The sequence below is a fragment of the Rutidosis leptorrhynchoides genome, chromosome 9, assembly GCF_046630445.1.
Source record: "Rutidosis leptorrhynchoides isolate AG116_Rl617_1_P2 chromosome 9, CSIRO_AGI_Rlap_v1, whole genome shotgun sequence".
Taxonomy (NCBI): domain Eukaryota; kingdom Viridiplantae; phylum Streptophyta; class Magnoliopsida; order Asterales; family Asteraceae; genus Rutidosis; species Rutidosis leptorrhynchoides.
In genome coordinates, this window is record NC_092341.1 from 360,569,074 (window position 1) to 360,581,224 (window position 12,151).

Below are 12,151 nucleotides of genomic sequence, written 5' to 3' on the forward strand. Positions count from 1 at the left end.
TCTTGCTCGGTGCATTCACTGAATATCCTATTAGTTTTTAAAAAGGAAAGAAAAATTATAATAAGTTATCCAATTAATAGACTTTTCTGATTTTGCCCACGTTTCGAATAGCCAAAAGATGCAGCAGAGGGGCAGGATTCGTTTGGTCTCAATATAATTGAGTACTGTTTGGCTCCAATAACCCGGTCCACGTACAAATCCAACTATTACTACGAACCAGAAAATTTTGATGTCTATCAATTTAACCACTTAAAATAAATTTTCGTAATTTTAAGAAATTTAGAGAAGAAGTAGAAAAAATTATAAATCCTAAAAACTAGAATGGCGAGAAATAAGAGAGAAAAAGATTGCGCGTCGAAAAGTGTCGAAAAATAAAAAGGTCGAAAAATAGGCGTCGAAAAATAAAAATAAGAAAGTAGTGCGAAATACGGCGTCGTAAAATTCTAAAGCACCTAAAACTTAGTCTAAGGAATAAGCACTTAAGGGATTTTACGGCAAAGCCTAAAAATTCTAGAAGTAAAAATAACTATGGCAAAACTAAACTTAATACTAAAAGTTGCGAATATAGTCTAAAAATCTAAAGGTAATAAAACTAAAAAAAAAAAAAAAAAAAAAAAAAAAAAAAAAAACATTTTTTTTATAGACAAAATCTTAAGAATATATTTTTTTATAATTTTTTTTTTTTTTACGTTTTTTTTTTTTTAAAAACGAATTTTTTTTTCTTAAAAAAAAAAAAAAAAAAACGTTTTTTTTTTTTTTTTTTTTTTTTTTTAGAATTATAAATTAAAAATATAGCGTTTTAGTGCTCCCCGGCAGCGGCGCCAAAAACTTGATGATGTAGCGTGAGAGTACGAAATAGTATTATTTTTAATACAAAATACTACAAAATATGACACAAGTTTTATTAATTTACGGATGGGATATACCTAAACCTTGCTACAACACTATAGGCAGTGTACCTAATCGTAGAGTAGTGTAGTTTTTAGTAAGTCCGGTTCGTTCCACAGGGAGCTGGTGATACTTACTATATTTTTAACTATATTTATACAAAATATATATAATTATATAAGTAGTAATATTATTATAAAAGGGGGGTTTTACCGTTTAATGACCGGTTTGTCGATTCTATATTTTAAGCGTAAAGATAAATGACGATAATTAAAGTGCGTAAAATAATGACAATAAATAAAATGACAGTAAATAAAATTGCGAGTAATAAAATGACAGTAAATAAAGATACAATGAGAAATATAATAAAAGAATTATGCTTATTTAAACTTCCGTAATCATGATGTTTGACGTGTTGATTTTAATTTATTACCATGGGTTAATTGTCCTTTGTCCTGGTTTATTTGATACGTCTATCTGGTTTTTGTCCATAATAGTCCATCGGTCATAAAAATAAAGTGCGAGTATCCTCGTCAAATTACCCTTATACCCGAAGTCAAATATTCCAACTGATTAAGGATTTAAACTGTGACGCAGTTATCACTTCTGTCAACAATTACACCAGTTATCACTGTATGTAATCCACCCCTGTTTTAATTAGTTTATGAATATTAATTCATCCACTTGATCAGAATGAATAATCAATTACCCAACCCAATTGATTAATTAAATGATTATAACAGATTCCATATGAACATCACTAAATAGGACAACCATAATCATTATTAATTATTAGGTTAATTAATTTGAAGATAGGTTCGACAGACTCCAATGAGTTGTCACTCAATTAGACAATACCCCCCATCTATTAATAGTCAATAGTCCAATTTCCACAAGTGTCGGTCTTTTGCCCAAACCTTAATTATGGTACAAAGTTCAATAACCCCGTCTTAATATTTTAGCCCAACATCACGATTACTTCGGCTCAAATAAGCATAATAATAACTTAGCTACGAGACATTAATTTAAAAAGGAAGAACATAACTTACAATGATTATTTATAGCGTAGCGTTACACGGACAGAGTTTCGACTTACACACTCAAACGATCTCTATCATAAATCTTATTATTATCATAATTTAAACTTAAAATTAAGATTATTGTTATATCTTATTAAGTTAACATTATGATAGAGATATAGAATATAGATATTGATAATTGATATTGAAAAGGGATTTAGGATAGAAAAGGGTGTATTTTTTTTCTATCGAATACATTGCCTTTTATAGGCGAATTCTGAATTTGATTTTTCACTTACGACCCCTGAACTATGCTCAATTAACAACTTTTTATTATTTAATATTATTCTTATTATGAATTATTTAAATATTATATTTTATTCTTGTGCATAGTTGACTTGTAATTTTTACACCGTTGCGTCGAGCGTTGAAAGTTGACTTAGGTCCCAGTTCCGAATTTTCGAACGTCCTTTCGTACAATTTTATATTGTGTACTTTGCGTTTTGTAACTTGTACTCTTGTCATTTTTAGACGTTCTTCATCAATAATTTGAACCTTTTTGATTGTATCTTGTACTTTTGAGCTTTTTGGACCTTTGCGTCTTCAAATCTTCGTTTTCGCCTTTTGTCTTCGCACTTATTTAAAATAAACGAATATTACTCGAAAATGGAACAATTGCAACTAAAATCTTGTCTTTCTTGGGGGATTTTGCTATGAAATATATGTTCCTTTTTAGCCTTATCATTCCCCTTTTCCCAAAACCACTTGATTGCACTAATTAAGTCTACCTTTACAACATCCCAAAATTTTTTGAAAAACGTAGGTTAAAACCGTCCAGGCCCGGTGCCTTTGTACTACCACAATCATTGATAGCTTCTCGAATTTCACTTTCGGAGATGTCAAGTTCCAAAGCTACTGACTCGTCATGGGAAATTGAGGGATAGCATAAGTCTTCCATTGAGGGTCGTAATGTATCCGGCTCATCAAATCTACCCTTAAAATGGTTATACGCTTCCTCTTTAATATCATTCGGGTATTCATTGCAACTACCATTAATGTTCAACCCTGCTTTTATTGTACTTATTCCTAATCATCGAGTGAAAAAATTTATTGTTTTCATCACCTTCAAGGGCCCACCGAACACGAGCTTTTTGTTCGATCATACTAGCTTTGATTTTTTCTTTGTCCATCCACGCCTTCCTTTCTTGTTTCCATGCCTCTAATTCATTTTCATCTACACAGACTGTTTCGGCTTTAAGCCCCAATTTAAGAGCTTCATACTTATGATTTTTAATTTCAATATCAAGTTGCCCAAATTTTTCTTTACTCCATGATCAGAGACTTTCTTTGACACTCTTTAATTTATTCATGAACACCCTATCTAATCTCGACCCCTCATAATCTGACTTACTCCACGCATCATTAATCACCTTTTCAACATCTTCTTCATCGAACCATACATCAAAGACCTTAAATGGTTTAGGCCCAAAGTTCTTATCATCGTCTTTCAAAACAATTGGGCAGTGGTCCGATTTTGTACGTTCTATACTAGCAGCTGATAAATAATCCCAAATATGATAAAACTTATCAGAAACTAGAAAACGATCAAGCTTACTGAATTTAATCACGTCATCGCTAACTCGGGTAAATATTCGCCCGCCCATTGGAATATCTAACAAACTATTTGACAAGATAAAGTTGTTAAACCTAGGGGTGTTCATCGGTTCGGTTTTCGGTTTGTTCGATTTATTCGGTTCGGTGTATTCGGTTTTGAATTTTTTTTGGGCAAAACCGAAAACCGAATTTAAAGTTAAAACCGAACCGAACCAAAAACTGAATTCAAATTCGGATTCGGTTCGGTTTCCGGTTAAAACCGATTATTATGAAAAAACTGAGAACGATGGTAGTTTAATTGTGGCGTTACCGATGTCTTAGTTATTTATATCCTAAAACAATGACGTACTATTAAATTATCAAGAATTCGATGATTTATTAATATTTACAGCTTAATTATGACGTGTACCGCTTCTGTTATTAAGAAGAAGGATATAATAATTTGAGTAACATAATTATAATGTGAGTTACCAAATCATCATATGGGTGAGAATATATTTTATTAATTTGATCCCAAATTATAATGACATAAAAACATAAATATACAATTTAAATATATAAAAATTTGGAATTCGGTTTTGAATTCGGTTTTCGGTTAAACCGAATTCAGAATTTTCAAAACCGAAAACCGAACCGAAAACCGAATTCAAATTCGGTTTCGGTTTGTGTCGATCCAAAAACCGTTTTTAAAATTCGGTTTGGTTTTTTTCCGGTTTGATTTCGGTTTGGTTTTCGGGTTCCACGGTTTCAAACCAAATACTGACCACCCCTAGTTAAACCACCTAGCTCTATTATCCACATACTCACAATTGAAACGTTCACTTTGATTTCTAACTTCATTGAAATCGCCACATAAAACCTGTTGGTGCATAAATCCCGAGTTCTATTACGTTTATTGTTCTATTTGTTATGTACTTGATATTTCAGTCATATATGTACTTGGACATTTATACTTTGTGTTTATGATGCTTAGTATAATGTCGTGAATAGGTCAAGCAGTCGGTTGGCTGCTCAAGACCATCGACCGATGGTAGGGACCATCGGTCGAGGGACTGTCACCATCGGCCGAAGGTCCCCGACCACCGGCCGATGGTCACTGTATTTAGTATAAATACGGGTTTCGTGGTTTTGTGTTAGGTTACACACCATAAACCCTTAGGCCGTCGTATTACTTGCTGCTAATCGTCCCAAAACCCTTACCAACCGAATACACAGTCTTAGGCATCAATTCTATCAATTATTCATTGGTTAATTTGATCCCATTAGTCTAATACGTATTCGACTCATTCTAATTAGTGTTTCCGCCATTAATCTAGATACAACGTATGATCTAAGGTCCGAATTACATCTTCAAAGTGGTATCAGAGCGTTGTGTTGCTGATCCATACGTTATTTGAGTCGAATTTTTGATTTTTGTGATTAGGGTTTGTGTCAAAACGGGTTTCAATTAAAAGGTTGGAACTTTTACGTTTAAATCCAGTGTTTTCGAGTGTTTTTGTGTTCAAAGGTGTTTTTGTGAAGTTTTCATCGGTTTTGTTTGAGTCCAGAACGTTAGAATCAATCAAAATTTGAGTTTTGGCCAAAAACCCTTATTTTTTTCTGCCCAGATACGTAAGAACTACCCTCGGCCGGTCGTCATTGACCATCGACCGAGTGTCTTGACCTTCGACCGATAGTCACTCACACTCGACCGACCGTCTTAAGTTGAACCGGAGGACAGTTTGTGATAACCTTGAACCGTTTGTCTAGACCATCGACCGTTCGTCCTTAGACCATCGACCGATTGTCTCAGTCCTCCGACCGATCGTCTCAGTCCATCGGCCGATCCTCTTTTAATCCAGAATAATTTAATTAATCCATAATTAATCACTTAATCAGTTAATGATGTCTGATACAAACGAGAAATTAACAAACGAATACAGTGCACTTGTTATTGCACCCGGAATTCAAAGACTATTATTAAGCGAAAGTGAATCAGGATCTAACAATAAAGTTCCGAGGCTTGAAAACTTAAAAGACTTTTTAGAATGGAAAGTTAGGTTTGTGATTTACCTTAATGGACAAGATTCTCGACTTTGGGAGTGTATTGAGACTCCTTTTGTTTGGCCATCAGGGGCTGACGGTGAACCTAAAGAAACTCATGATTTTGATCCCGCAGAACGCGAAGGGTATAATCTTGAGTGTCGGTGTTATGCTCAGTTAACGCAAGCCTTGTCTAAGGAAATCTTCGGTCAGTTTAAGAACCGTTATAAGACGTGCTATACTCTTTGGCAGGCTATTGTGTCCGCAACTGAGGGTACTGCTACTTATAAAGCAACTAAAGGTAAAGTGTTGAAGGATGAGTGGAAGGTGTTTGCAGCCCTTCCAACAGAAACTTTGAGCCAGACCTTAGAAAGGTACAGGTTATTGGTTGCCGAGATGACGGATTATGGGATTGAGGTAAAAGATGATAAGGCAATAAAAGTGTTGGCACTTGGTCTTCCTGAGAAGTGGGATTATGAAGTAGAGAAGATCCAAAACCTATATGTTGCTTCTACACGTCCTTTGACATTGACTGCATTTACTTCAAAGTTAATGGAGAAGGATATTCAGGTTGAGGCCAAAAGGAAAAGGCTTGGTACTGTAGCAGCTAATGTCACATCTAGTGCTTCTTCTTCTGGTCATGCTCCATTGCAGACAGCGTACATCACAGCAAATGCAAATCAGATATCTGCACCAAAGTCACAATCTGGTTACTTTAATGCCAAAATACAGAACTCTACAATTAAGATGATTGAGGACGTTCCGACTCAGCAGACTCAGATTCCACCTCAGACTCAGACTCAGAGTCCTATGTTTCAAACTGACAATATCAGGAAAAGATCTATTGAGTCCATTCAGGAGGACATGGCTTTAGCTGCTATCGTTGTTAACTCTTACAACGATATGATTAGTGGACAGGTTCTTAACAATCATCTCGAGAATGAAGATTATGATCAGATCGATGAAGATGAGCTAGAGAGGATGGACATTCTGTACTGTATGGGTAGCATTGTTAGGCGTGCAAGGAAGTATTTAAAGAGAACTGGTCAACGATCTTTGAGTTTAAACAGGGATTCTAAGTTTGGTTTTGACATGGCGAAGGTTAGATGTTATAACTGTGATGAACTTGGTCACTTCAAGAAGACTTGTACTAGACCACCAAAGGCTGGTTATCATGATCCTTTTCTTAGTACAACCATCTCAGTGACTCCCCAACACGTCATTGTTGAGAAGGAATCATCTGGTTCTGCTCAACCTAAAGCCTTAACTGGTTCCACAATATATCCTGATGAAGTTTGTGACTGGTCTATTCCAGTTGATGCTCAGAAAGCTAATGTTGTATTTGTGGGAAAGAGTCTGGCTGAAATTGAGGAAGAAAGAGTAGTTCGAAGAAGAGCAGGTTGTAAGGATAAAGATAATCCAAACTGCACATGCTACGTGTGCAAGTGTGATGCAAGGTTAAAGAGAGCTGAGGAGCTTATGAAATGGTGTTTCAGAAAGAGGGTTAAGGAACAGCTGTATGATAAGTTCCGGAAAGCCAAGGATTTGTCAGACATTGAGTTTACTACTGATCCATCCGATGAAGAAGAAGGTAAAAGTTGTCATGAGGGTACTTGGTTCAGAGAATAGTTGGGTCATTTGCTCAACCGTGATTTTGTGAGTGGTGATAAGAAAGTTGTGACGGTTCAAAGTCAAGTTAGTTCAGATAATAGTGAGGGTAAGGAAGGTTATGAAGCTGATTATTCGGACAGCACAAGTTCGGAGTACGAATCAGAGTCAGATGCAGAATCACAGGATGGAAGGAATAACTATGCTTTTATGGCTAATACTTCTAGTAACGATAAGGTATGTACTGATTCAATTTCTAAATGTGCTTATTGTTTTGGTTATGAACAGGAAATTGAAAGACTTGAATGCGTTATTTCTAAGCTAAGTGAAATACCTGTTACTTGTGAGACCTGCCCTAAACTTAGGACTGACCTTAAGAACCTAAGCTTAGAAAATCAGACCAACAAGAAGAACTATGAAGATGCCCTTTTCTACCTTAACAAACAGAAAGAATATGTTGAGGTGATTAAGTCTCTAGAAAACCAAATAGGTCACATGAAATCAACGATTAGAGATGATGAAAAGGTGATCACAATGTATTTGGGGCAAATAGAGACTCTTAAGGCTGAAAAGGATTCTTTTAAGTTAAAATATGAGTCTGAGAAAGCTAGAATAGATAACTGGCAGAGGATGTCGTATGTGACTCAGACTTTTAATCATTCTAATCGGGAGGGTCTGGGATATTCTGAGGTTGCACCACCTCTTATGGGTGAGTATGTTAATAAGCCCGTAGAGAAGTTTAAGGAACCAGTGGTGGAACCACCATATGGTAAACCTAAGGAGACCCCAGTGGTTAGTGCTAGTAAGGTTGTTGATTCTAAGAACCCTACAGAGGTTGTTTATGAGACTGAGTCTGATACTGACATAGACACTGAGAAAGATAGCAAACCATTTGTACCAGTGACTAAGCCAGTTACGATTCTTAAGAATCCAAAACACAGTGAGAATAGGAGTGAGAGTCTTAAGACGCCGACAAAGAGTGTAGAAAGGCCCAAACAGAGTAAGAAAAAGACCACTTTGTCTACTCCTATTAAGTTTGTTAACGAAAATAATTCAGGAAAACAGCAGGTTAGTGTTCCTAAGGTAGAACAACCACCTAAAGGTGGGAGTTCTAATTCTGAGATAGTGTCCAAGTATGTTCCGCCTAGTCGGCGTCAGACTGTTGAAAAACAGGTTTTGACACCCCCTACGATTAGACAACGTACTGAACAGCCTAGGAGACAGTTTTCACCGATTAGACGCAGGTTGTTTAACGTTAATGATTTTGATAATGTTAACTGTTTCAAATGTGGGAGGCTGGGACACAGGGCTGTGGATTGTGGACCCATTAGACAGACACCCCGCAGGAAGATTGATCTCAGTCCAAATCGTTCTTTTTATAGAAGATCATCTTCTCCTGTGCACAATTCAAATGTGAAAGTAATTGATTCAAAGGTTTTTCAAACTAACGATTATTATAGAAAACCATTGCCTAAAAATACAGTTTGGAGACCAAAATCTGAGGTGAAGGGTGTTCAACGTCCTGCAGGTCCTTCGGGATCCAAGGGACAATGGGTGGAATTGCCAGTTGTTGGCATTGACGGGAAACCCACTGCCATTAGGGCATGGGTTGCCCTTTCTAACTAATCCTCTTACTTTAATGTGCAGGTCGCCTACAATCCACGCTGCAGTACATGGATTGTTGATAGTGGGGCGTCCAGGCACATGACAGGGAACTTGTCCTTACTTTCTAATGTGAAAACAGTGGATGGTGGACCGGTTTCTTTTGCTGGTAGTGAAGGAGGGTTTATTACTGCTCAAGGTGTAATCGCGAATGAAAATGTCAGCTTTGATAAGGTTAATTTTGTGGAGCAGATGTCAAACAATCTGCTTTCAGTCTCTCAGGTTGCTGACAAGAAGTATACAGTAGCATTTGATGATAAACAATGCTATATTTTGAAGAAAGAATTTGTTATTCCGGAAGACATGATTCTGATGACTGCTCCTAGATGCAAGGATCTCTATATCCTTGACATGCGTAAGGCTCATGTAAAGGAAGCTACTGGCCATCAGGCTTTCATTTCTAAAGCTACTGAACAAGAGTCTATCATATGGCACAAGCGTATGGGTCATTTGAGTCTGAGGAAGATGAACAATCTAGTCCACAATGGATTAGTTGATGGTGTTAATCTTAAAAGTTTTCATATTCCTGATGTGTGTCTTCCATGTAAACAGGGGAAACAAATGAAAAAGTCACATGCTACCAAAAAGCATCATTCTGTTAACATTCCTTTGGAGCTGTTGCATATGGATCTCTTTGGTCCAGTCAACTGTAAAACTCTCACAGGAGAATCCTATTGCTTGGTAGTTACTGATGAATATTCACGTTTTTCTTGGGTGGTGATGTTGAAGAATAAGTCGGATACTTTTGAGCATATTAAGGTGCTGATTCTAAAGCTCAAAAGTTTATATAAATTGAAAGTGAGAAAGATTCGTACTGATAATGGTACGGAGTTTAAGAACAATCAGATGCTGCAGTTTTGTAACGAAAAGGGGATACAACAGCAGTTCAGTCCTGCTTATACACCACAGTCAAATGGTGTTGCTGAGAGAAAGAACAGGACTTTGATTGAGACCGCAAGAACAATGTTAGCTGATTCATGTCTTCCGATTGCCTTCTGGGGTGAAGCAGTGAGTACAGCGTGTTATGTTATGAACAGAGTTCTCGTGGTGAAGCGTCATGGTAAAACTTGTTACGAGCTGCTGCATAAGAGAAAACCTAATATTAAACATTTCGAACCCTTTGGCGCACCTTGTACTATTTTGGTACGTGATGCTGGAGGAAAATTTAATTCAAAGGTTGTTTCTGGTATCTTCTTGGGTTACGGGAATCCGAACAAGCGGGTGTACAACAATGAGACAAAACGTCTGGAAGAACAGTTTGAAGTTGATATTCAGCGCAATGCACCGCCTCGTGTCAGTAAAGGTTATGCATGGCAGTTTGAGTATGATAAGCTTTTTGATTCATTCAATCTTCCACCAGGTGCTACAGAGGAAGAACTTCTGACTCAGATATTGTTTGATTCTCGGAATTCTTCAGAAAATGTTATCACTATTCCTACGCAGGTTCAGAATCCGATTTCTAGCGTGCAACCAAGTCCACAAAGTGTTCAAGGTAATCTTGAGTCTAATGAGGACGGGGTAGTTGATACAGATGAAGATAGTGAGTTAGATGATGATGTGGAACGTACAGTATTGACAGAGAGACATTTGAATCCTCTATATAACCAACCATCTACTGTGACTGATCCAGAACAGATAGCAGATGCAGGAGGTGTACGGAGATCGAATCGTGTTATTCTGCCACCAAAGCGTCTGGCAGACTATTATGTGGATACAAGACGACTGCCTAGTGTCAATCCTCCTCAAACTACTACATCTGGGGCATCCACATCAGGAGTTATCTCTACATCCGAGGTTCCCGCGGTTACTGAAAATATGACTGCAGTTGAAGATGTTCAAAGTGAAAGTGCGAATTTGGTGACAGCTTTTTATTCATCATTGAACAAGACAGGGAGAGTGTTTGTTCATGCCCACTCGTGTTATGTGTGTCAAATCGAGCCGGAAGATGTATACGAAGCTTTAAAGTACGATGAGTGGGTAAGTGCTATGCAGGAAGAGCTGTTGCAATTTAAACATCTTAAGGTTTGGAGGTTAGTCAATCCACCGCATGGTTGTGTACCCTATGGTCTTCGTTGGGTTTTGAAGAATAAGAAAGATGAGCAGGGTATAGTGATTCGTAATAAAGCTAGATTGGTGGTTAAGGGATATCAGCAAATCCCGGAAATTGACTTTGATGAGGTTTTTGCTCCAGTTGCGAGACTGGAGGCTATCAGGATTTTCTTGTCCTTCGCGTCCTATATGGGTTTCAAAGTTTATCAAATGGATGTGAAGAGTGCGTTTTTGTATGGTGAGATAAACGAGAAAGTGTTTGTTGAACAACCGCCTGGTTTTGAGGATCCGCATTTCCCAGAAAAGGTGTATCGACTAGAAAAGGCGCTATATGGTCTACACCAAGCTCCTAGAGCTTTGTATGCAACGTTGTCCAACTACATGCTTGAGAATGGTTTTCGGAGAGGTGTCATTGATCAGACACTTTTCATCAAGAAGAAAGGACAACATCTTATGTTAGTGCAGGTCTATGTTGATGATATTATTTTCGGGTCTACAGATCAGAGTATGGTTGATGAGTTCGAGAAGGTTATGCAACGGAAGTTTAAGATGAGTTCCATGGGAACTATTAAGTTTTTCTTAGGTTTGCAGGTAGCTCAAACGGATAAAGGCATCTTCTTACATCAGACGAAGTATGTTGCTGATATCCTTAAGCGCTTTCAGGTAGATACAGAGAGACCAGCTAAGACTCCGTTGTCGGTTAATCATGGGATTTCACCAGATAAGGAGGGTGCTCCAGTGGACCCTACTTTGTACAGGGCTATCATAGGTTCTCTAATGTACCTAACTGCTTCTAGAGTGTGCCTGTGTGCTCGTTATCAGGCAAACCCTAATGTTCATCATATGTTAGTGGTCAAGAAGATTCTGAGGTATCTAAAAGATACTCCCAGCTTAGGGTTATGGTATCCGTGTGAGGATGGTTTTGATCTCACAGCGTACAGTGATTCAGACTATGGAGGTTGCAAGAAAGATTTCAAGTCAACATCAGGAGGGTGTCAATTTCTTGGTAGCAAACTAGTAACCTGGCAGTGTAAGAAGCAGACAGCAGTGGCTCAGTCCACTTGTGAAGCAGAATATATTGCCGCGGCCAGCTGTACATCACAGGTTATCTGGATACAACAGCAACTACGTGACTATGGTTTGAAAATCTCTAACACTCCTATTTATGTTGATAATACTGCTGCCATAGCTGTCACTAAGAATCCCGTAAATCACTCTAAAACGAAACATATAGGGATTAAATACCATTTCATTAGAGATTGCTATGAGAAAAAGTTAATTGATGTAGT

At 37.4% G+C, this 12,151-nt stretch overlaps 1 protein-coding gene across 1 annotated transcript; it reads right to left on the bottom strand.

Annotated features, from left to right (window-relative positions):
* Positions 1-2,697: 2,697 nt before the first annotated feature.
* On the bottom strand, positions 2,698-3,571 carry LOC139869251 (uncharacterized). The gene is made up of 3 exons (XM_071857568.1): positions 3,319-3,571; positions 3,031-3,228; positions 2,698-2,972 (listed from the first exon to the last, which is right to left on the bottom strand). The coding sequence occupies exons 1-3, from the start codon at positions 3,569-3,571 to the stop codon at positions 2,698-2,700; spliced, it is 726 nt and encodes a 241-aa protein (XP_071713669.1).
* Positions 3,572-12,151: the final 8,580 nt, after the last annotated feature.